This window comes from Plodia interpunctella, chromosome 17, assembly GCF_027563975.2.
Source record: "Plodia interpunctella isolate USDA-ARS_2022_Savannah chromosome 17, ilPloInte3.2, whole genome shotgun sequence".
NCBI classification, from domain to species: domain Eukaryota; kingdom Metazoa; phylum Arthropoda; class Insecta; order Lepidoptera; family Pyralidae; genus Plodia; species Plodia interpunctella.
Window position 1 is genome coordinate 699090 of NC_071310.1, and position 26695 is coordinate 725784.

At 33.5% G+C, this 26695-nt stretch overlaps 1 protein-coding gene across 1 annotated transcript in view; it reads right to left on the reverse strand.

The window, feature by feature from the left end:
- The window catches only part of side-IV (sidestep IV), a 251975-nt gene that overhangs the window by 107823 nt on the left and 117457 nt on the right, over positions 1 to 26695 (reverse strand). Inside the window, exon 4 of the mRNA XM_053757521.1 lies at positions 22755 to 22938. Coding sequence (XP_053613496.1) covers positions 22755 to 22872 — 118 coding nt within the window. The 5' untranslated portion in view covers positions 22873 to 22938. The remainder of the gene's footprint in view (positions 1 to 22754; positions 22939 to 26695) is intronic.

Here is a 26695-nt window from a genome sequence, read left to right on the forward strand (position 1 = left end):
GCATTATTAATGGAGTGGTTTGCCGTTGCCTTCTCCATTTCACACACAAGTTAATAATCAACAAGTGTTCAGGTTTCTTTACGATGTTTTCCTTCACCTGAAGTAAGACGGTCGATGAAAACTACTATACATTAGTTAAATTGGTATACGACACCTAGGGGATCTTTGATGCACAGGAGTTTTAACCATTACACCACCACCCGTACAAAAATTAATGAAGTTTATTTAATACCAATATATTTTTAGTAATTTCCGTCTTCACGAACAAAGTTTTTGTGCGACGAACATATACAAATAGAAAATAAAAATAGAGTACTTACTGAAGAAACTCACGATGGAAACAATCTTTTTGCATAATAAAGAAAAAGATAAGTTTCCTTCGAAGTCAGAGGTGTCGAGTACAACTCACAGCAACTTACTACGCAAAAAAATCCAACATTCTCGAGTATCATACTGAAATTTAATTTTAATTATAATGTATAATTTTAATTACAATACTAATATATATTAAACCTTCCACAGAATTATATATTAGGACACACCACACAGATTGAGCTAGCCCCAAAGTAAGTTCGAGACTTGTGTTATGGGATACTAACACAACGATACTATATTTTATAACAAATACATATATAGATAAACATTCAAAACCCGGGCCAATCAGAAAAAGATCATTTTCCATCATGACCCGACCGGGGATCGAACCCGGGACCTCTCGGTTCAGAGGCAAGCACTTTACCACTGCGCCACCGAGGTCATCAAATATAATATTATTTATAATGTCAAAAAAGTATGAAAAGACTAAATGTACGATATGAAATTATGACGTAAGTAAATTATAAACAGAAGCATTAATAACCCTAATATTATTTGAATTTAATTAAATTAGCTCCTAAACCATTTCCCGAGGGTCAATTCTTAAACTCATCCAAACTCAATTCCGCCAGGTGTCTGACCTTTTCATCTTACCTTCGTAATACATAAAAGAAAAATCGTGGGACATTTTTAGCGTAGCGGAACATAAATGACATAATCATGGTTTTCACTCACTTTCGGCATCAAATCCAGCCTGGGTTGTGGTACAAATTACAATAATAAAATTGTAATTATATATTTTTTAAAATAACAAAAGTGCTATATATATATATATATCAGATGTTTAATGGTTGACGACCTCGGTGGCGCAGTTGTAAAGTGCTTGCCTCTGAAACGAGAGGTCCCGGGTTCGATCCCCGGTCGGGTCATGATGGAAAATGATCTTTTTCTGATTGTTCCGGGTCTTGGATGTTTATCTATATATATGTATTTGTTATGAAATATAGTATCGTTGAGTTAGTATCCCATAACACAAATCTAGAACTTATTTTGGGGCTAGCTCAATCTGTGTGATTTGTCCTAATATATTTATTTATTATTTATTTAATGGTACTGTACAAGTGCACTAAAGTATCATCGGTCGATTCACGAGACGTAGTCCCGATATGTTCATGTTTACCGAGAGTCACATCACTTTACGTAAACTTAGTTTAGTAATTTTTTGACGTCGATAAGTGATAATTATCCTAAATTGAATAAAGGATTTTGGATTTAATATTTTGGTAAATACAAGTTTGCGCGTAAGCGCAAATAGTTCTTTTATGTTCTCGAGACATTATTTAGTATCAATATTAAATTTTTTAAAGCAAAAAATCCACAATAATAAATTGCATTTTGAATTTATACAGTTTACCGCCGACTCGAAAAACTAAAATTAAATCGCTTGTTTCGCTGTCGCCCGCACTTGCGCCAGACGCCAAGCCAACAGAGAACTCGTGTAATTTATTCATAGTCAAGTAATGACACTCTATTACTTTAGCGCAAACCCTTTGCGTCGAAAAGCTCTTTAAAAAATATTATTTTTATTAAACGCCGCGCAAATTACTTCGTCACGATGCTAAGTTTGCATCGTAAAGAATTTGTTATTAAGATATTCTTAAATTTTTGTGGGTTAAGATAATACAGTTACTTTATAAATGAGCAGGTTTACAGTTCAGTGTATTTCTTCGGTTTGACCAGTTACTACATAATTCCAAATCCGTGTTGGAAAATATTACAACATATAACATACTAGCGTCTCGCTCTGGCTTCGCTCGGGTAAAACCATAATAAAAAGTAGCCGCCACTCCTGAAGTTTTCGCCTATCTCTATGCCAAATTTCATCAAAATCGGCCTAATAGTTTTTTTCACTTTATAATATTAGTATGGATTAATGTTTGATTCTTTTAACTGTGTATTAACAAGTCAAACTAGTTTATTTATTTTATTTATTTATAAACACAACATAACAGTGTAAATATAAAACTTACAAATAGGAAAATTCTTATTTTTCTATTTGTAAGTTTTATATTTACAAAGGTATCCACTTATTTCCACAGATTTCTTCAAATTTTTCTTTTAAAAAGGAAAATGACACGAACGTGTATGTACAAGAAACAGAGATCAATATGATATGATCGATTATAAACCAAAACCTATTTAAAAAATATATGATTTTAATTGGTTACTGGTTTTTAAGCAAATAAGGATGTGTTGCGTATCGATCTTTGACAATCGACTCATTTGCATGCAGATAGCAGAGACATTTTACCTGGAAACAGTACAAAAAAATTACAGCTATGTAAATAAGTTATATAGTATACATAAGCACAATCGTTATCACACATTACTTAGTTTCGAAGAAAATAAAAACAAAAAAAAAATTAGCAAAAATAAACATCAAAATATATTACTCAAATCGCATGGCGTTTTCGAGCGATTTGATACAATACAAAATTGTGGTTCTCACAAAACAAATCCGCTAAATTATCGTCACGTGATCATGTCATAACAAAGTCATCATATCATCAAATTCGAGGCGTCAGGGAATGAGGTCAACGTCATTACGTCTCATATTCGTCAACTGTCATTTCGTGATATTCAAAGGTCATTAAAGTACTTTTTTGAAGTCAGTTACGATAGATTCATTGCTATAACTAAAAATGCGATATTTAAATGTAATCTCATCAAAATTAAAGTAAGACACGTATTTTTTTCCAAAGCAACATATTTTTTCAGTTCTTTCTTTATATGTGTTTTCTTTGTGCAGTATTTATTTACTTCTAACTTGCATCTATCATTACAAGCTAACCCAATGCCTAGTGTAGCTTAAAGGAAAACCTATAACAAATTATTATTAATGAAAATAAATAAATAAATATATTAAGACAAATTACACAGATTGAGCTAGCCCCAAAATTAGTTCTAGACTTGTATTATGGGATACTAACTCAACGATACTATATTTTATAACATATACATATATAGATAAACATCCAAGACCCGGGCCAATCAGAAAAAGATCATTTCCCATCATGACCCGACCGGGGGTCGAACCCGAGACATCCCGGTACAACAACAACAACAACTTTCTTGGTATTATTAATGCAGTGGTTTGCCATTGCCTTCTCCATTTCACACAAGTTAATAATCAAGCAGTGTGCAGGTTTCCTCATGATTCGACCTTTCGATCCACAGGCGGGCGTCTTAACCATTACACCATCACCGCTTCCGTAGAAAGAAGATATTACAAGCAGCGATATCCGTAGAGCTTGCATAAATATATTGATGAGTTGAGAGGAGGCGAGTGAGGTGTCACCATATTTACAAGTGGATTTTTACACAATTTTTTTACAATCTCAGCGGGGTGATAGATCAGCTGGCACATTCTAGTATTCTATTTTTTCCTTGTTTCTAAATGACCTTGACTATTGCAAGCCATGCCTTAAAATATTATAAATTGACTGTTCAGAAAGAACTACCTGTCGTCTTCCTCAACAAGTCGATTCAAGTCGATTCGGCAGTCCTAATTCTGTGCAAATAAAAAAGCCATTACTAATAGCTTCGAGATAACAATATTACAGTTATTAATGACGGATGAAAACCAACACATATTAGTAATCATCGTCAAAAGCAAACAAACCATTGGGCGTACGCTAACAAGTTAGCGTTCATTTTGGTTTCCTGACCACCGCAGATAAACAAATGGCTAGATATTGCAACGGATTTGTGTAGGATATCATACATGGCGGCTATGGAATATTCAAATTCAAAATTCTTTATTTAAAATGTAACCGCTTACTCAATTTGTGTGATTTGTTTGCGTCCGTATATATCTTTATATTTATTTATATACATCACTTGTTATATAAATTTACTTAAAACTAAATCTACCGTTGATTTCCAAAGTGCAGCTGGAGAAACGGCGCACTAAATTTCACTTACGTATCAACCATAGCATTCTTGTGGTACGCAAGTGAAGTTGGGGATTAACATCATTAAGGCCAATGATCGCGGAATTACAGCCAAATTTCAAGGTTTATTTTTTACGTGCATCTCGGGCCGTCAAGGCTGAATGTGTGACAAGGAACACGTGAGAATGAGAGAGAAATTGAATATGCACGATCTATTTTTATGTTAGTCAATGTTGACCACAGATTTATAACAGTACAGAGACGGACAGTGAATGATGACAAGTTGCTGCACCTGTGCTGGCCGCAGTCACGATTACACAACACTTGGGTTCCATTTCTACAACACTACTCTATACAGGGTTAAGGTTTTATTTTTTATTACAAGCTTTTGTTAATTTTCTCTTGATCTAGTATTTTCTTGTGTTCCAATGTTAAATGTACAATGTAGATTCTCTGCCTCTTCTTTTTACATGTTATTTACTCAGTCGTTGAATGTCGGAGCCCAGGTTGCGCTTTTCTACTCTTTCGGCTGGACTTCACAGGGTCGTCATCATCTCTAATTGTCAGACCAATGTGCATTATATAATGTGTATATCAGTGGTTCTTGGTGTTTTATTTTTTTATTGAAAGTGGAACTACGAACTCAAAGCTAGTGGGCCCACGAGTCAAAAATCGATTTATATGTCATATTAATGAAAGGATTTTAACAGAAATGCGAAATATCGAAACCGATTAATATAAAAACTCGATTTTTTTCAGAGAAGTTCTACATGTGTACTAAGGAAGGAATTTTATTATTTTTAACTACAGTGGGTGTTCCACCAATAACACTATACTGCATTTTTTACTAAATCGTCATTTTTATTAGGGTCCCGTTAAGTTGATCGATAATCAAATCAAACAACAGATGAAGCATTACTATCACCACTTAGTTGACAGTGTACAAGTCAACTTGGGGCAATTTTTTGTATGTATGTATGTATATATGTATGTATGTATGTATTATGTATGTATGTATGTATGTATGTATGTATGTATGTATGTATGTATGTATGTATGTATGTATGTATGTATGTATGTATGTATGTATGTATGTATGTATGTATGTATGTATGTATGTATGTATGTATGTATGTATGTATGTATGTATGTATGTATGTATGTATGTATGTATGTATGTATGTATGTAGTATGTATGTATGTATGTATTATGTATGTATGTATGTGTGTATGTATGTATGTATGTATTATGTATGTATATATGTATGTATGTATGTATGTATGTATGAATGTATGTATTTATGTATGTATGTTCTTTCGAAACTTCTAGGTTTGATTTTGATGAAATTTAAAAGGTATGTAGGATTTGATATAAGTTTTAAGCTCATGAGGTATCAAAATCGGTTAAGTCGTTTTTGAAATATTCACAATTTAGTACAAACTCATCAAAAATATATTGTGTTCGCGAGGTCTAGGTTCGCGGCGAACAACTAAAACAAAGTCGCCTCCCTCTGACTGTCCCAATGTATGCTTAGTTGCGGCTTTTTTCTATTTGCGTAACTTAAACAGTAAACTTGATACGACTTCAATACATATAACGCCTATTATAATTACATAATATAAATTAAAGTTCTCTGCCGTGTCTGTCTGTTCGCGATAAAATCAAAAACAACTGCAAATTCTCATGCGGTTTTCACCAAAAGATAGTGTGATTCCGGAGTAAGGTTTAGGTGTATAATTAATTACGTTGTTACCCGAGCGAAGCCGGAACGGGTCGCTAGTAGGATATAAAATCAATAAGCTGAAATAAATGCAAATGAAATGAAGAATTGTTTTGAGTACATTTTATTGTTTTCTACTTGATTTATTATGAACCTGTTTACATCTACCACTCTTCAAATTCTCGAACCGAATACTGAGAACACTTAATTCGACCAAGTTTTAGCTCGTTTAATAAAGACATTACAAATTAGCATTGTAAAGCGAATTAAAATCTGTATATATCTAAAACGGTCGTAATTCTTCCATTGGAAAGCAGGTGATTTATAGCGACGTGAAAAAAAAATTAACATATCATCAGTGTTTGGTACATTCGAATTCAAACGTCGAACATAAACTAATGTTCGGCACAGATACGAGTATAACACAAAACCTTCAGGTGTTACATAGAGGCCACTTTTTATCATGGTTTAAGCCGAGCGACGCCGGAACGGGCCGCCAGTTGCTAACTGACCGAGCGAGCAGGTCTACAAGTCAACTTGGGGCAAACATTAATTTTTTGTATGTATGCATCTATGTTTGTATGTTTGTAATGCGATATGTGTGTGTGTGTGTGATGAAGTCGTCATTATGATTGTACAAATCCCAACAAATATTATATATGCGAAAGTAAGTTTGTTTGTTACCCCTTCACGCGTTATCTACTCAATCAATATACTTGATATTTCGCATATATATAATTAATAGTAAGGCAAAGGACATAGGGTACCATTTAACCCGGAAAAAAACTATTATTCTCGTGAGATCTACTCGTGAAAACTATATTCTATTATAAGTGGGGTTAAGTATAAAAACACTAGTTAACGTTGTTTGTATTTTAAATGTGCTGTGGATATTTTAACTCAACTATCCCGATCTCATTTTAATATGAAGAAAAAACTGTTCCCGAGGGAATTTAAGGGAACGAAGCCGCGAAACATCCAGTATATTATAAAACTCCATAACATGTGTGTACATTTGACACGCTCGTAACGAAGTGCCACGAGCAAGGTCGCCATATAACCGTGTAGGTCAAGAGTCATCTAAACCTGATTGGAATATATGTGGTTATTCTTTCATGTCGTCACATAAGTATTGATTTATTTTTAATGACTGCTTTTATTTATATATATTTATATATTTATATATAAATATTATGGACGTATTATAATATATAAGTTAGGCAGAAGTATATTTATTTTGTGTTTAACTTTATAACCTTGAGAAAATTTATTTTGCAATAGACAAATCTATACATATCTACATATAATAAAATTGTAAATGGACTATGTTTGACGACCTCGGTGGCGCAGTGATAAGGTTCTTGCCACTGAACCGAGAGGTCCCGGGTTCGATCCCCGGTCGGGTCATGATGGAAAATGATCTTTTTCTGATTGATCCGGGTCTTGGATGTTTATCTATATATATGTATTTGTAATAAAATATAGTATCGTTGAGTTAGTATCCCATAACACAAGTCTCGAACTTACTTTGGGGCTAGCTCAATCTGTGTGATTTGTCCTAATATATTTATTTATTAAATTATTTATACAAGATATGAAAGAACAGTTATTATTTAGGGTCTTTATGGACAAATAAGAGGACTAATAGAAGCCAAAAAAATTGTTGTACCTTTTACTAATTTATTGACTTGATATTTTTGAAATTACATATATACCTAGTCAGGACTAATAAATAAATAAATAAATATATTAGGACAAATCACACAGATTGAGCTAGCCCCAAAGTAAGTTCGAGACTTGTGTTATTGGATACTAACTCAACGATACTATATTTTATAAACATCCAAGACCCGGGCCAATCAGAAAAAGATCATTTTCCATCATGACCCGACCGGGGATCGAACCCGGGACCTCTCGGTTCAGTGGCAAGAACCTTACCATTGCGCCACCGAGGTCGAGGACTACAGAGAAAAATATATCTTTTATCCCGAAAAAAATACTGATCCCGTGGGACATCCAAGTGAGAAAAAGCGCGTAAAAGCTTGATTGTAATAATAATATCACCCTAAGCTTAAAGCTCCGTCGTACTAAGGTCTTTGGTTGTTACCTACAAAGGCTATACTTGACTTCTACTTTCACCAAGTTTAGTGCGTAGTAAATAGGGAGCAGCATTACAGCTTTTTATATATTTAATGTTTACGATTAAAACTATATCAGGAAAATACAGTCACATGTAAACTCATATTCATTTTTCTGCCAACTAAGTGAACAACGGTGAATCTTAAAACAAAATATTAATTTTATTATTCTCAAAAATATTACATAATTACTTATAACTTAGTCACCTTATAAAGGGATTGCAAATTGAGCACCTCATAATAGTAAAATATTTATTAATATAACATTTGTGTCTCTAAGATTACTTCTTCAAAACTTTAATAACCTATTTAAGGATCCCTTTGCTGGGCGGGGATATAACTTTACAAACAGCTAAACTAGTGAGAATAATTTTGTACACAATGATATTGCATTGCGTCACTTATCATGTGATTTTTACTAAAATATAGCGTGACTATTTTGTTCGACGATATAATATTTTAACACCATCTATCAAGTGCATACCTACTTGTTAATTTCTGTTATGAGTTATGTCAGACATTCATTCCCACATAAACGTTTTAATTTTTCAAGCATCAAAATATTTTTTTGAGATACACTTAACTATCAAATTATTTTTCAAGATAGACGTACAATCAATCTACCTAAATTCACTGCAATCTAGCCTCTATTTCAGCGTATATAAAGATCCATGTATGCATTAACCTAATATCCTTCCTTAAATTCGTCCTTCTAATTTTTAATATATGTATAAGACATATATTCGTTAATTGACGTCCTTGGAGAAAAGGCTGCGGTGAAGTTTGTTGCGCCGCTTCTTCTTCACCTGCGCTTTGGAAGCCGGCAGTAGACTTAGTTTAAGTAATTTTTTTTTGACGTCAATAAGTGATGTATATCATCCTAAATTGAATAAAGAATTTTGAATTTGAATTTGAAATTTGAATCCAGTCAACGGTACCTAGTAGAATCTAATATTAATCAAAAACATAAACAATATTTTAATTTTTTCCAAGTCATCGAAACAATTTTTTATCAGTTAACATGAAAACACTTCAGGTGTAGAAGGAACTCATAACTACCGCCCATCATGCCCTATCTCACAACATCTCAGCTACTGCGTCGGTTTGGAATCGTGATCATCATCTGATAAAGATCTTATCGTGATCACACAGATCGCTTTAAGAGTTAAGATCGTGTTCCAGCTGTAGATATACTAGCGCTTTTTAAGGTTGCCGTTGGTATTCTAATAAAAAAATATATAAAGTTAAAAAATTATGGGATTCTCGAGGGTCGACGTCAGGTCAGACAAGCGGAGGACTATAAAATCAAGAATTTTCAAAATATTGATTTTTGGTCGTGACTAATGGCGTCCCATCCCTGATTAGAAACAGGAACACGCAAAGGTTAGAGAGTTATATAAATTAAAAAAAAAATACACAATCAAGAAAATTTTTGCCTTTTGAAAAAGAAAAATGTTTTCAGAGATCGGCTGATACACAAAATACATGATACAATACATTTTTTTTTTATAAAAAAGACTAAATTTCAAAAGAAATATAACACACATCTATTATCGAAAATTTGAAAATAACTTTGGTAATAATATAATTGCAAAGTACATCAAAATTCCACAAATTATATGTAATGTCAATAATGATATTTCTCATATTTCATTTTGTTCGATACAATATTTTATCGCTTTCGGTATTCCACCGCCCTAATCTAGTAACTTCGTGTGTGATCCCATATGAAGAGCAATCCACCCTACTCAATGATAAGCCATATCTTACAGATAAGATTCAGATAAAAACGAGCGAAAGTTTCCTATGCAGCCTGTGGGCGTCAGAATTAGAGGTTAAGTAGGTGCAATGTAGACGGTTATTTATCGACGTGTTGAATTTTTTATAGAAATAATATGTCAACGCTTTTTTATTTATCGCGAATGTATATTTGTATAAAATGAATCAAGAATTAATCCCACTAATATTATAATGACGAAAGTTTGTGAGTATAATATTACTTATTCACGCTCAAACGACTCAAACGACGGGACATTTTTAGTGAAATTTAATATTGAGCTAGCTGATGCCTTGGATTAACATTATACTTCCACTTATGTATAAGAATCATTTGGTATTTATAGGTTAAGTCTTTAGCAACTAAAGGTTGAGTCTCAATTTACTCATTGTGTCGCAGTTTGTATTTAGCCAATAAACTTTATTTCTTTGTACTACGCTACTGTGCATAAAGACTTTTTTTTTTGTAATTACGCGGGTTACACCGCGGGTCTTTTATTGAGGTCTTTTAATATAGTTCTCATAATTTGGACTGTTTAAGTGTTGTGTACACCGTGCGCATACATATTTTATTAACCTTTAAAAAGTTCTGAACCTGTAAAGAGTCCTTTAAAAAGACCAAGATTCAGTAGTGACAACACGCATGTGACTCCCCTGGTGTGGCAAGTGTCCACAGGCTGCGGTAACCATTTCCCATCATGTGGGCCGCATGCCTGTTAGCCTTCTTAATAGTCGTATTCCTCATGGCTGAGAGTCGTGGTCGTTACGTGGAATGAAACACACACAACAACTTTCTTGGCATTATTAATGGAGTGGTTTACCATTGCCTTCTCCATTTCACACACAAGTTAATAATCAACCAGTGTGCAGGTCCATCCTCACGATGTTTCCCTTCACCAGAAGCAAGTGGTGGTATGAAAACTAATATACATGAGTCAGATTGGTATATACAAACTTAAGTGGCACGAGTAGAATTCGAACCTGGGGCCTATCGATCCACAGGCTTAACCATTACACCCGTACCGCTTGCCTGTTAGCCTATAGTTGTATATTTAAAAAGTTTAAGAAAGATGTTTTAAAAACATCATCGTGTTATTGCTCGTACAATGCCAGTTACATCAACTCACATTCGAACGTCTCGGTTTTTCCACAGCCATGGAGAATCGGAGCCCAGGGACCACTACATAGCCTATACAAGCCTATATAAGCAATTTATGTTGGCGTAAATGTAAAAATATATCTCATTTAGATTTGAAATTTTCGATACCTAATTCTGTATAAGGTTCTTTATTCTATTTAGATGTGACATGTTTTCCAATAATTAAAAAAATATATATTTGCTAAAAGGAAGGACTCAAGGCTAAACAAAGTTACAGTTAACTTACGAACAACAAGAAATTCTCTTATATTTTTAATGAAAAGACGCCGAATCTCCATCGCAACTTTGGGCCTACTTTAAAAACAATAGTATATCATAGAAAATGACATGACCAAAAGTTGGGGGTCCCATAACTCCTGAACATTGTCACTAGCCTTTCAAAGTCGGTTAAATTTGCAATGCGTATGAGAGGAGACCACTCCAACCTATTTTATGTATTATAGGACCTGAATATTTATGAGGGGTTGCCATTTTTCAGATTAAATTTGCACACTACAATAGTTTGTTTAGTTTAATTTTAAAGGTTCAAAAAGACTACGGTTATTCTGATATATTACCAACTGTTTCTGTTTTATGATTTGTGTGCTGTTTGTGATTTTACCTTAGAATAGGACCACTCGATATCCTCATTTGGCTGTCATATGAGGTGACTATAGGATACATAGCCTTGGCAGTTCGCAGGCAGTAATAGGACTCCCAAGGAGGTTCTCGTTAGGCGTGTGGCCGGGTGTAAAATCACAGCCGAATCTTCAAAGTTTACAGATGATATTTTACGCTGAGCCCGAGCTTTGCGGCGCCACAGCCGCAAATGAAACATGGTCGTGGCCAGTGTGTCACTTGGCAAAATTAATGGAATGACTAGGGGTTGCCAACTCTATTTCAGATGAAATAAATTAATATATTAGGACAAATCACACATATTTGAGTTAGCAACAAAGTAAGTTCGAGACGTGTGTTATGGGATACTAACTCAACGATACTATATTTTGTATCAAATACATAAATAGATAGATAAACATCCAAGACCCGGGCAGTTTTCCTCACGATTTTTTTTCACTTAATGTAAGTAGATAGTCTTTTTTTTCAATTAATAAAGCAGTAAACACAATACGAATTGTATATATAATGAATAAATAAATAAAACGTAAAACTCATAGCTCGAGTAGCATTCGAACCTGGGACCTTTCGAACATAGGCATTAATGTCGAATAGAAATATGAAGTCATAATTTTCCACTGTGAAAAATTATAATAACTAAAGCCAATTCCCAAAACCAACACGGGAAGGTTCGCTGCAACCAACGTTCACGTTGATTGCAGACTTCCTGTAATTGTATACGAATTGTAAATAAAATCCGTTGATGTATGAGAAGTGGTATGAATACCATTATCTGAAATGATATTCGATATTTTTTTTTGGAATTTTAATTAATTTTAAGGTCAATGATTCAAATATTTAAATCATCATTTTTAATCATTAGAAACTAAATAAATTGTACACCAAAACCTGCCCCAGGAATCACACTATGTATTGGTGAAAACTGCATGAAAATCCGTGGCGTAGTGTTTGAGTTTATCGCAAAACAATTAACACATATTAATTCGATGTCTATAATTATATAACAAATAAAAAAATCCAGCTGTTCGAGCGTGAGGAAGTAACAAACATACTCACAAACTTAGTACAACACAAACACAATATTAGTGGGATAGAACAGATTCTGAGTAGATAGTTCAAAGCTAAAACTAATTAATTAATTCGGCCTTCCTAGAAATTTAAATCAATTGTTTCGTAAGCCCACTCATATCAGCCTACTTAGTAAACTAATTGATATTTAATCAAAATAATAATATTGGAACAAAGAAAATCACTTGTCGATTCCAAATAGGTTTAATATAAATAAATCCTACTAATATTATAAACTAGCTTTTGCACGCGGCTTCGCCCCCGTTTATTTTCCGGGATGAAAGGTACCCTATGTCCTTCTCCATGTTTCAAACTAAGATTAAGATTGAATAAAGTGTGAAGGGTTAAAGTAAGGTACTTTTATCATCCACCTTGAAAAACAGAACTGTTCCCGTCCCGAAAATTCACGTGTATGAAGTCGCTCGCCAAATCTAGTTCTATTACAGCGTATAAGACACATACAATTTATTGTGAAAGGGTAGGTAGGTATATGATGACAAAAATATATCAAAAAGAAGCGGTGGTGGTGTAATGGTTAAAACGCCCGCTTGTGGATCGAAAGATCTCAGGTTCGTATCCTACTCGTGCCATATGAGTTTATATACCAATCTGACTCATATAATAGCTTTTATACCACCACTTGCTTCCGGTGAAGGAAAACATCGTGAGGAAACCTGCACACTGGTTGACAGTTTAGTTCCCCAGTGTGTATGCGACTATCTGCCACTAGATGGCGGTAAGTAGTTGTAAAAGTAATGTTAGATGCCTTTAGGCGACGGTGATGATGATGGCATCTATCTTCCAGCAATTTTTTAAATGGGTGAAGAAAATGAAATGATTTTTGCATCTCAAGGTTTCTCATTATACAATGACTCAGCCAAGAGTTAAACTCTTAGGGGAATGATAAAACAATCGAGTTTCTTCATAAAACTCCAAGATTCGTCCCTTTTTGAATAGATTCCATTTGAAAACCATCGGCTGGGTGGATTCATCGAGTCCCATAAATTTTTACGGCCCCCCACTTAAGGGTTTGAAGTGAATGGAACGAAATGAGTTAAATATAGCGTCTTGAAACGTTATTGAACACCTTTGTTTGTTTTTTGACGACCTCGGTGGCGCAGTGGTAAAGTTCTTGCCACTGAACCGAGAGGTCCCGGGTTCGATCCCCGGTCGGGCCATGATGGAAAATGATCTTTTTCTGATTGTCCCGGGTCTTGGATGTTTATCTATATATGTATTTGTTATAAAATATAGTATCGTTGAGTTAGTATCCCATAACACAAGTCTCGAACTTACTTTGGGACTAGCTCAATCTGTGTGATTTGTCCTAATATATATCCTAATATATAAGAATTTTGTTTGTGTTGGTCGAGGTTTTACAGAGAACAAAATGTAAAAGTTGCCAGTAACTATGAATAAATGGATTTTACCAATAAATGTGGGCGACAGGCGTGTAAAAATTTATCTATTGCGTGTTATCACTATAGGTTATTATCAAAAACATGTCGGTATGTGTTGTAATTGTGCAACTTTAAAGAAAGAACTAATTATTCAAAAACGAACGACAACCCGTTCTTGCAAAAGCGTAATTAACTATTTTATTTTATTAAAAAATATTATTTTATAAACAGAAAATAAATCCTAACTAATATTATAAAATACGCAAGGAAGTTTGCTCGTTTGCTACCTTTTCACGCTATATTAAATAATGTTCTTCAAATCAAATTTTGCATACATGTAGTTTGAAGTACGGAGAAGGACATGGGGTACCCTTCATCCCAGAAAAATAAATGTTCCCGTGGGACTTTCACGTGAGCTGGAAGCAAGAAGAGCTGGTATACAGGCACACTTAAATTCTTGTCACAGGGAAGAATCGAATACAGCATTTAAGCAAAAATACGTTGGCGAAATGCCACCTATGCCGTTCCCATCTCAGAATTGGATAGATGTCAAAGAAATCGAACGGTAAATATGGACAAGAGACAACTGATGTGGACCGACCCGGCAACAGGGGGGTAACGAAGCGAGAGCAGGAATGAGATTTTTTGGGACGTTTACCCGTCCTAACTGAGCGACAAACGCGAAAAGCAACGCGGAGCGATGCGTGACGTCAAATTGATTGTGGTTTCTGTTGTACAGGGTTACGACGCTCACCTAAATTTTTTCTCTATGTACGGTAATCGAAAAAGTAGTAAATACTATCAGAGGATGGATATATTTCGAATTTAAAACCTTTTTTATTACTCTATCCATGTACTAGGTAAACTGTATACACCGCTCACGTAGGGCGCAGAGATAGCTGTGTCAGGAAAATTTTCTATATGGCAACTTACTGACGTTATATCGTACTAGATGCGTCTTGGAGCTTAATTTTCGATCTAAAGAACCCAGGTTCAAATCCCAATCGTGCCACATGAGTTTCTATACCAATAAATAAAATAGTTGTAAGAGTGTATAAATAAATAAATAAATCTTACTCATATACCTATAAAAGTAGCAAACGTATGTCGAGTCTTTGGGAGACTTAATTAAAATCTGACCCCAGTGTTAGCAATAACTCACTCGATAAAAAAGAATTTAGTGGCAAGAATATACCTACCTATATTTTAACCCCTGACAACAGAAGGAGGGTGTCGTTGCAGTCAAACGTGTGAACGGATTATTATCTAGGTTTTTTTTTAAATTAGTATCCTCATAACATAGGTATATAATTGATTTATGACATTATTACGTACGTTTTGTTCGTTTAGCTCTACTAATCGTCAATAATTTTATTGGAAATACAACTTTTTTTAATTTTATTTATTCATTCAAATTTTGACATTTTTAATAATGATGTAAATTCGTCCTCCTAATTTTTAATATATGTAAAAGACCTATATTTGTTAACTGACATCCTTGGAGAAAAGGCTGCGGTGAAGTTTGTTGCGCCGCATCTTCTTCACCTGCGCTTTGGAAGTCGGCAGTAGACTTAGTTTAAGTAATTTTTTTGATGTCAATAAGTGATGTATATCATCCTAAATTGAATAAAGAATTTTGAATTTGAATTGAATAGAAATTTGGTCGAGTGTGTCCTTAGTTATCTATGTTTGCAAAATGTGTGTTCGGCCGTTTGGAAACCGTCAACTGTTTTCTAGTAGGATAACATGCAAATTTTGTAGCTAGGGACTTCTTAATTTTATTTTTATTGAAATGATTTATGCATCGTACAAATTATTTGAGCATCCCTACAAAGATCGTTGAAACGAAAAAACAAGAACGAATCGGCCATTTTTTTTTTTCTTTTGACTCTTTCAATCCCTGGCTTCTTGGTAAATGACGTAATGAAGTTCGTTTAACTGATTGCTTTTGAAGTTTATTCGTTTAGAAAAACATTTTGAATTTAACTACAGAAAACGGTCAATTGAATGTCAGGTTAAAAGTAAATTATGATTGGGTATGATTGGGAGATGAGTTTTTTAAACAAAGTACTATTTTTTTCATTGGATCTCTGTCAATTGTAGGAATGTGGGTAGTTTGGTCATTGTATAAAGTATAAAGTCAGTCTATCCCACGAGCTGGTGTTTAATTGACGTTCCCTTCATATCACAACACAAAACATAACATGGCACAGTCATTTATTAAATAAATAAAATAGTTGTTGGAGTACGAAAATAGAAGATTTTCGAATAGAACTGGTGACGTGAAGTGTACTGCAAAATAAAATAAATTCTTAAAATTTGTTAAGTATGTAGTCAGTTCTACAACCGCCGCGAGCGTTTAATATTGAAAATGACGTGACGGACAATCACGAGACTTCAGGAAATTTAAGCAGACAATGGACAAATTGGAAAAAAGCTTTTCAAATTTATTACGAGTATGAAGCATGTGAGTGAGCTCTTTATCGTGTGTGCTCACACGTTTCGCAGTTACTTCTGAGACATTGAGCGTTGGAGCCTAAGATTCGGCTCAGATTTACTGTCCATGTAGGTTGCACAAGTCAATTATGACTATCTGCGCGCCGACAACGTTTAGACAAATTGGCGCATTTTGCCTTTCTCTGCGCATGTTAACGTTAACGTCAAAGTTGACTGGTGTAACCCTATGGATAACGAACATCGTTAACGAGAACATTCTCGTTAACGATGTTCGTTGCCACTTTTGCCAGATCCTGAGGTCGAAGTGCGGGTTTGGGATATATGAAAACTGCCGCAAGGAATTCGGATTCTAAATAAAATGTAATTGCTTCACAAAATTATTTTATTAAATGATAATATATGCTTCGCTGCCGAGTCTATATTTGATATTTATAGACATACATTTTCCACGTGAACATGAGACATTTCTATTATTATTTCATTGAAATATTTCATAAAATTTTCATCAACATTTCAATCATATATATTACACGTAATACCTCATTAGACACCATCCAAATTTGTCCTGACAAACATTTTATATGCTATTGTATTTGATGAGTATAATGAAATGCGTAGGTTACTTCTATGAAAAATACATATTACGGAGCGGCACATTATGTTACAAGAGAATATTCAATTATCGTATGCGTAGGTGACATAGTCTATTCTTTTTTGAGGTCTGTTCTTTGTTACGGCTGCTCCTAAAAAAGTTGTTTGAATTAGGTTATGTATACCGACCTATATATTTATACATATACATAATCTAATTCAAACAATTGCTTAGACAACGCCAAAAAAGGAAAAAAAGATACAAGATTGGAAATAAAGATTCGAAGTCTTGTAAAGAAACTAAAACGTAATTGAATTTCGCTTTAGACATATTACACATAAATTATTTCACACGAAATAATACAAGCTTACGCATTGTAAAATTAAATATAATCTAATTTTCGCAAAATACAAGCAAGTATACTTTTTTATATTCACACTCACTTGAAAGTCACGGGGAAACTGTTAGGGTGGGTTGCACTAACAACTTTGGCGTTAACTTTAACGTGCGTAGAAAATCGCAAAGTATGCCATTTTGTCTAAACATCAGCGGTGCGCACTTTAAAATGTACGTCAAAGTTGACAGTGCAACTCGCCCCAAGAAAAATAAGTTTTACAATATAATGATAAATTCGCGAGAAAATTCTTCATAAAATTCTCAATGGAATTCCGGTGAGAATTTGTTTAGGAAATCTTCAAAAATTTCAATATCACTAGTTACAGACATTGCAAAGATCGTAAAGAGTGGTCGTGTTTCTAAAGCGGGAAACACAGGACAATATTAATCAATATACATATGTAAGCGTGTTATTGTTAAATTTATTGACAAAAAATTAATTAATAATTCAAACAACATAAACATCAACTCCAATAGTCGTTAAAGATTCTTTATAATACTTAAACCAAATAGGATTATTAGCTTACGTAATATCCGGACAAACAAATTATTTTAATCTTCTTTATACACATTTTATTGTGTTTTTATAAGTTGTCCGTTCTTAAGATCAATTTTAAACATTTTAAAAGAGGTCACCATAAACGATCAATTCGGGTTCAGTATATAATGTATAAGTTCTTATTATAAATATTAATTATAGATACGGTTTAAACCTGACGGCGGCCAATGAAGCTGTAAAAATGGCAGGATAAATTTCAGGGAAAATTTGGATTTATAAATATCAATAAATATCAATAAATCATTATCATCACAAACAAGAAAAAGAAGAGGGGATATTTTCTTTAGATTATATATTTTTTATATTCACTGAGGACATTTGAGTTGATAACAAAATAAAAATAATTTTGTAACTACGAAAAAAAAAAAACATAAGTCCAACTTTGGAATAAAAATAACCTCCGTGGCCTAGTGATCATCATGCTGGACTGCTACACAGGAGGTCCCGGGTTTGATCCCCGGTCAGGTCAAGATGAAATGATAGCTCTTTCAGATTGACTTGGGTCTTGGATGTTTATCTATTTAAGTATATGTGATAGAATATAATACCTGTCGTTGAGTTAGTATCCCGTAACACAAGTCTCGAAGTTCTCGTCCCTATATATTTTTATTTATTTATATTTATAAGTAAAATGAGAATTTCGCAAAATTTATCGTCAAAATCTTTACAAATATAGACTACAGGCTTCGCCAATAAAAATATAATTTAGTAAATTGATATAATAACTATTGATTCAGAACAAACACACTATCATATCAGAATCATACAGTATCCATCTACAATTAATATTCTTTTAACTACAAGGCAACATAAATACGTAACCCCAAAAATCAATACCACATGTAGTCACGGATTCAAAAAATATCATGTTTATTACAAATAAACGTCGAATATCTGAATAACTGTCATATTATTTAGAAACGTATTATCTCCTCGTCCATACGTTAGGGCTGTGACGTATTATTATCGGGTTGAATAAACGAAGTAGGGTTCCGTAACATTTTTACTATGGAGAAACGGGTGAAATGTCCCAGAATGGGCCAACCGATCACTCGTCTGGTATTGCGATGGCGTCCCCAGCCAGGAAATAAATAATATTATTTTTACTGCGTTTTAATCTCGCTTTGAGAGATTTTGTCGGTACGTTTTGTGCTCTATTTTCTTTTTTCTTATCCCATTTGAATGCTGTGAGGTCGTAATCTCTTTAATGTAGGCTTAGGCACTTTGTATTTTCACAGGCTAGTAGCAAAAACCCTTTTTAGCCGATGTTGAAAAGGGAAAAAGTGTTTGAATGAGTGTCAAGGACCATTCTAGAATGTTATTCAATCGGTTTAGTTGATTTCTGCTAGACAATTTTGTGATTATACCTAAGAAAAAATATTAAGAACTGAGAACTTTCGATAGTAATATATTCGATAGTAGAATAATTTATCAGCCAAAAAATAATTATTTTATTTGCGCCTCGAAGTGCTGGATGCAAGATCATTAGTTATATTTTCATTAACTCAAATTCAAATCATTTATTGAGAAATTAGATCTTCTCAGGCACTTTTTCACGTCAATTTGTATATTAAATAGTTATTTCTCACAAGCTACAAACTACTGGCATTGTAACATACTATTTTAATATACAGAACCCAAAAGATGTTCGTGGTACAGTGCGCGTGACAATGTGGCATAAAGAACAAGCGATGTGTGTACCATCCTACGAAGGACGTGCACGGGTTAAGGCGCATCCAACACAGATGTTTAATATTTATTAATATTTATTAGTTTCCAAATATTTACATGTATCATTTAGACTATAATCACGTTACAGAATAGCTAGATCTTCGTGGTTTATAGAAGTTTTATTCTTTTTAAAGTGTTACAAGTTACAATTAACATAGATTTCATTTTATTCAATCTGCATCTGGCTACAGCGAATGTTATTCTTAGATATCTATCGTAACAACTAAAAAAAACTGGGATATTAACACGAAAACAATACCAATATCATTTGAAACAAAGAGAAAAATTGATTTATCCGGATAATATCTCAACTTTTGGCATGATAAAACTGTATTAAGTTATAAATTGTAACTCAAAAATTTTTAAAACAAATTATATCTTTAAGTATCTGTGACCATTAAAATACCTGTTACAAGCTAATAAATAAAAAAAATATGTGACAATAATTTGCTTAGAAATACCATCATTATAGTAAAATGAAAGTGTCAAATGCCAAGTTAATAAACAAGTAAATTATTATAACTTTTTTAAATTATCGCCACGAGACACGCATATTTCACATTAAATAACACAACGTTGAAGCCAAAAACCCATAGCTATCTACGACCATTCGAAAACAATTCATATTCTTAAACAAATGTGAGCCCACCTTAACGTAAAATATTACCTAACTTATGTTACGGTATACCTCGTTAAAAACATTGTTTCGTCTGTCTTTTACATAGTTTTCTGTGATATATAGTTTTGTTGTTAATTCGTTTTGTTAATCGTCGAGTTTAATAAGGCCATGAATAATAATGAGATCCTTTTGTTTGGAACAAAAGAAATAATAAAGAATATAAATCGTGTATAAATTTTAAAACTTGTTGCCGTTTGCTTTAACAAATAATTCATTCCATAAAAAAAAAATATGAGCTCCACATTTAAAAAAAACATAAAAAATGCTCTAATTGCAGCCGAATCTCAGTCATTCAGCGACATGACAGATCGACGAAATTAAAATCAAAATCGATAAAATGTTGAAGTGATCACTAAATGATCAATCAGCGTAGGTGGACTAGTGATGCACAGCAATTTAAATCTGTCGATAAAATTCCGGAGACAGGTGTGGGGTGGTCGATATAATTAAAATTCTTCGGGCTTCACTGATTTTTTAAGACGATTTCTTGTTGTTAATAAGATAAGCAGTTACGCTTGAATAGATAATAGATTATTGATTTATAATAACAGAAAAGGTCGACTTGAGACTTTTTTACGAGTGAAGACTTTCGTTTAAAAATGAAACATTTTTGAGCATTAAATATATCGTTTAGTTTTATTAACGTATTTTTAGCCTCAGTCTATGGCCATCGCAGCAAATTCGCTACTTGGGAGTTCTGGGTTCGATTCTCAGCGCGGGCAAATATTAGGACGTATGGTCACAGATATTTGTTTTCAGTTTCTAGGTGTATTACCAATGTCGTGAACGGATACTGCTGGGGGAACTGGTCTGCTCGATCTTTTATGAAGAGTTTTTTTGTTTGGTTAATTATACATATATATTTTTTCTTGATCTTCTGAACTTGATCACAATCATAATATGTTGCAGTATACCTTTTGACCATGTACTTTATTGTGTACTTAAATTGTTATATTACTGATAAAAAATTATACACAAATTTATATTTAAAAAATTATAAGCCCTTCTGGCATAATAGGGACCAACACTGTTTGAATGAGTTTCTTTCGACATTTCTTCTCAGCAGTGGTCGTTCCGAAATGCTAGTAGTTTATAGCTTTGTTAAATATAATTGAATTTAGAATATGACGTGAAAAGGTGCTCGTGAAAGCCTAATTTCTGAATAAATGAATAAACAAGCAATTGAAACAGACATGTTCAATTTAAATATTAAAAAGACATCAATGCCCTATTGAATAAAAAATAATTTGGAACTCAGTGGCTAGTAGCTAGAATTTTCCATTCGCACGGACTTTTCTAGTCGGTATAAGGTCAGTCTATTGTTTTTGAAGGATTCGCGTTGATTGCTACTGACCTTCTACCAGGATAGTAGGTTTCTGTGGAGGGTTAGCAAAACAAACCATAGGATAACACATAATAAAGCGCTCCGGCGACAAACAGAAGAAATATTTGAACTGATTTATATTATAGTCGACTAGCTTGATTGACGGGATGAGAGGTGCTAGGTTGTTACCATCTAGGTTTAACCAACGAAGGCCGACTGCGCCTAAGTCTAGCCGAATTGATAAAAGTCTAAATGTAGGTCTCGTCGAGACACCTAGGTTAAGGAATCCTAAATATTAAATTGAACTAGCTATTTTGCATAACGTTTGAGCTGAGCTAATATCAGCTATAAACTCGATAGCCGACTGTGACCGGTTACAACTGGATCTAGCCGGCTAAACCTAAGTTTAGCTGCACTTCGGGGCTTAACAATAACATTTCCAACTACAACTGTGCTCAAATGGTAGTTTCTAATATTGGAGAGGCGCTTAGAAGAAGATAACTGTGATATATTATTTCTTTCATAAGATAGAGTATTATAAAAACTATTTCTAAATCACTTTATATAATTATTATTTAATATTATTTTTATTTTTTAACAGAAGATCTCGTAGATAAAGAAACTAAGGCTTTACAAAAAGTAAAAAAACACGTTAAGGATTATACTTTATGCTTATTTTAGTCAATCAAGATGATATAGGATTGTTAAGAGATGATTGGCAAGAAGTGACGAAGAATAGAAAAGGGTAGATGGTTTTAGAGGCCAAGATCCTGACGCAAGATATAAATGAGTAGATATTTAGTGTAGTAACAGAGGCCAAGATCTTCTTTAGACCTCTGAGCCAGCGAAGTGACCAAGTAACTCTTACCTGGCTTATCCAAATCGCTAAGGAAGTCGTCAGTCTCCGTATAGGCCGTTGTCCTCCCTAATGCAGCCAGCACCGACAGCCACACCCAGGCCGCGCCCGTCCGCACCACACGACCCATCGTCACTTCACTTCATCACTTCACTCACTGCACTACACTGACACTACATTTGTTTTATGTGGTTACCTGTAAGAAAATAAAATCTATTTATAACTTAGAATAGTTAAATATTTAATGTTATGAGTGAAAATCAAGTGCACCTTTATTAATATGTCAAAGGAAAAAAATCACCACCTTTTCAGTTGAATTAGTTCGATCTTGCAGTTCAAATAGAAGCTATACAGTTCTATATTTCGAAACGACCATAGCTGAGAAGAAATATTGAAAGGAATTCATGGTCCCCATCACGCCAAAAGGGCATACCATTATTGTTATGCTGATGTTAGTAAAAATATGAGCGTCATTGGAACTAGAATGAACAAAAACTGGATTAACGTTCTTATGTTTTTAACATTATTTAAATTATCAGACGGAAAGGACTAATAGCCGAATTCGATATTTCCAACATTGGTTTGTTGTTTTCAATACAGCCGCTTGAAATCAATGCACGGCTCAAAGATAATCTAATAATGTATTAACCGAGCTTATTTCAGCTATAAACACGAAAACATAAAAAGAGCTGCATTATTCATTTCATTACTCGCTGATACAACACACTATCTAAATCATGGAGCGGTAGAAAATATCAGTAAAGCAGAAACTGAATGCATAATATTACCCACAATAATGGATTCAGGTGCAAAAACTTCGTTCTTATTCAAGGGGCAGCGCGAATTTCACGCCTCTCGTAGTTTTAAAGCTTGCGTTTTAGGTAATGCTATTAAAATAAGTTTATCGCTGTGACTGACTCATTTGTCTAATAACATAACATATAATCTGTGCATATAATAAAACTGTAAGCGTGCTTTGTATGTACATTGTAGGAGATATAAAAAAAAATATATTATGGGAGGTCTTTATGATTGTCTGTGTCTTACGGACTAATAGAAGCCAAAACTTTCAAATTCAAATTCAAATTCAAAATTCTTTATTCAATTTAGGATGATATACATCACTTATTGACGTCAAAAAAAAAATTACTTAAACTAAGTCTACTGCCGGCTTCCAAAGCGCAAGTGAAGAAGAAGCGGCGCAACAAACTTCACCGCAGCCTTTTCTCCAAGGACGTCAATTAACAAATATAGGTCTTATATATATATATATATTAAAAATTAGGAGGACGAATTTACAATGAATGTGCATTTTAACGATAAAAGTTTTAGTTTATTTGATGAACTTAAATATTTGGTTTATGCATAATATTTTTAGTTTTGTTAGTTCAGCTAATTAAAACGAGTTTTCTGTAATTACCTATATACAAAGTTTGAATACATTTGTATAAGGACATTAAAGTACCAAAATGTTGATTGTGTGAGTTTTTGTACACTCGGTTTTTTTTGTCTTTATTTTTTTAATTTTGCCCCTCTATCTATATGTTTATCCATACTTCACGAAAAAGCCACTGGATTAAATTTGACGCGGTTTCATAGTTGTACAGCGGATGGTCTAACTTAAAATCTAGTATAGGTTTCATCGCGATACGTTTCTTACAACATAATTTTATTGTCTTTTTAACCAAAGTAAGGCATGTCCTTCCTACTGCTTGCAAGTCGGTGCCAATTACAGGAGTAAGGCTTTATGTATTTGATTAGTTAGGCTTTTGATATAAAGATTTAATTTGGCACCAATGTACTGATAAATGAAGGGAAAAAATAATATATCTTTAAAATTTTGTGTAAAGATGGCCTTACAATGAATATATCCATATTCAGTAGATGGCCATTTTAAAGAGTTATTGCGTGATGTTCCAGCTAGATTTTAGGTTTTAAAACAAAAACCGCTTAATATGTGCATTTTAACGATAAAAGTTTTAGTTTATTTGATGAACTTAAATATTTGGTTTATGCATAATTTTAGTTTTGTTAGTTCAGATAATTAAAACGAGTTTTCTGTACATACAAAGTTTAAATACATTTTTATAAGGACATTAAAGTACCAAAATGTTGATTGTGTGAGTTTTTGTACACTCGGTTTTCTGCACATGTTAAATTTACGGCTAAACAAAGTTAACCCACCCTTACAAATTTAACAAACAATATTCTGATTCTAAAAGTACAATATTCAAAAGTGACACCTTACAAGGACAGTATTACTTAGTCATAAAATAGAGAGTATACAGAAAGATGCAGCGTAACCGGGCTTGGTGGCGTCACAGCTCCGAATACAACAGAACACACAGAAGAGAGCAAAATAATTATAGCATATGGTTTGGTAGGAAGTAGTAGCGTTTATTTCAACAGATAAGTATCATAAAATACACGAATTTTCTAGAAATGAAAAAAATCTTCCTTCTTACCCCAAAATGAAGGGAGTGAAGGCCGGGGATATCTAGTCTATATATATATTTGAAATTTTCAAATAAATGGACTGAAGCGTGATTATTATGATCCAGATAAATATTTATTTATTTTTTAAAACGCTGTATCGATCAAGAACGCTGTAAAGTGTGATTTCCACACGCATATATATTTTGATATCCGGATGACCGCGGCGTGACAGACGCACCCGGATCAAGCTGTGGTGTGGAATACAAATAGTTGGGCTACGGCCACTTTCTTCTTCACCCGTTGTGGGTTACCGCCCGGGCCATTATCAGGATATATCAAAACGCCCAGGGCAGAATATTATACCTGATATAACAGACAACACATCAAGTTACCCTGCGTGAACATCTATGGTACGGTATTAGCGGCGTGGTGCAATAAATGTGGGTAGGTGCTATTGACTGTACCTCAACAGGAAAGTTAAGAATTTATTTCGCAAAATAATATACAAATATTTTTACAGAGAAAATTAAATTATTTAATTTTGCACATTCGACGATTATCAAAATATTTTAAAATTAAACAAATTAAATATTATTTTTAGAAATTTGGCCAATAAAAAGTTTCGGCCAATCATAGCGCGGCAAACTTTCCAAGTATTGGTTACTAAAAGATTTAAAACAATATTTAAAGTTGACCATTTCCTAAACAAATTATCCTTCTATTTTTAGATGTCACGTGCTTAATTGCAGTTAGCTAGTGTTTCACTTTATACTTTTACATCGTAAAGAAGTATGGACGTTGAAGTCCATTTTTGTCCGGGCACTTTATGTTTAGAGACCCACATCTGAGTTTGGCGGTATGATTTGCGAAATTGGGTGTCTAGTTTCGGGTTGAATATTTATTTTTAGAGTGACAGTCGGAGGGTTTTTGAATATATTTTTTTTCTATGGCTTGACGTTGATTTCCTGTAAATTTCTTTTTTGTATAGAAATGGATAAAAGAAGCTCAGAAATCGATTCGGAAAAGTTTTCATTGGTTGCTTTTAATGATGAGAATTCTACTGGCCGACTATGACTGTGTTTATCTATAACAAATGTTATATAGCATAAATGGCATGATGACAACTAGATTATCATATTATATTATAATTATTATTTATATAGTTATTTACACAGACCATGCCTATAACGAAATTCTTAACAAAATTATTTAAAACAACATTTGTCCTTTTTTTATTTTAAAATGAGAATACTATTAGGAGAACTATTATAAAAATGGACTTGAAATTATAAATCTTCATAGTGATTATAATCCATGTCAAAAGAGGGCGCCGCTATATTCGAACCACGCCATTTACTCATATAGAAACGCGGATCCTTCAAAGAGTAGAAAAAGATGAGTTCCAAAAGTCACCTGTAGAACTAGTTCCATACTCCAGTTAAATGTGTAAAAACTTCGCTAACAAGACTACGAACTTTACTTCCAATCTTGTTTCATTTGCAAAGTTTTTATTAGCT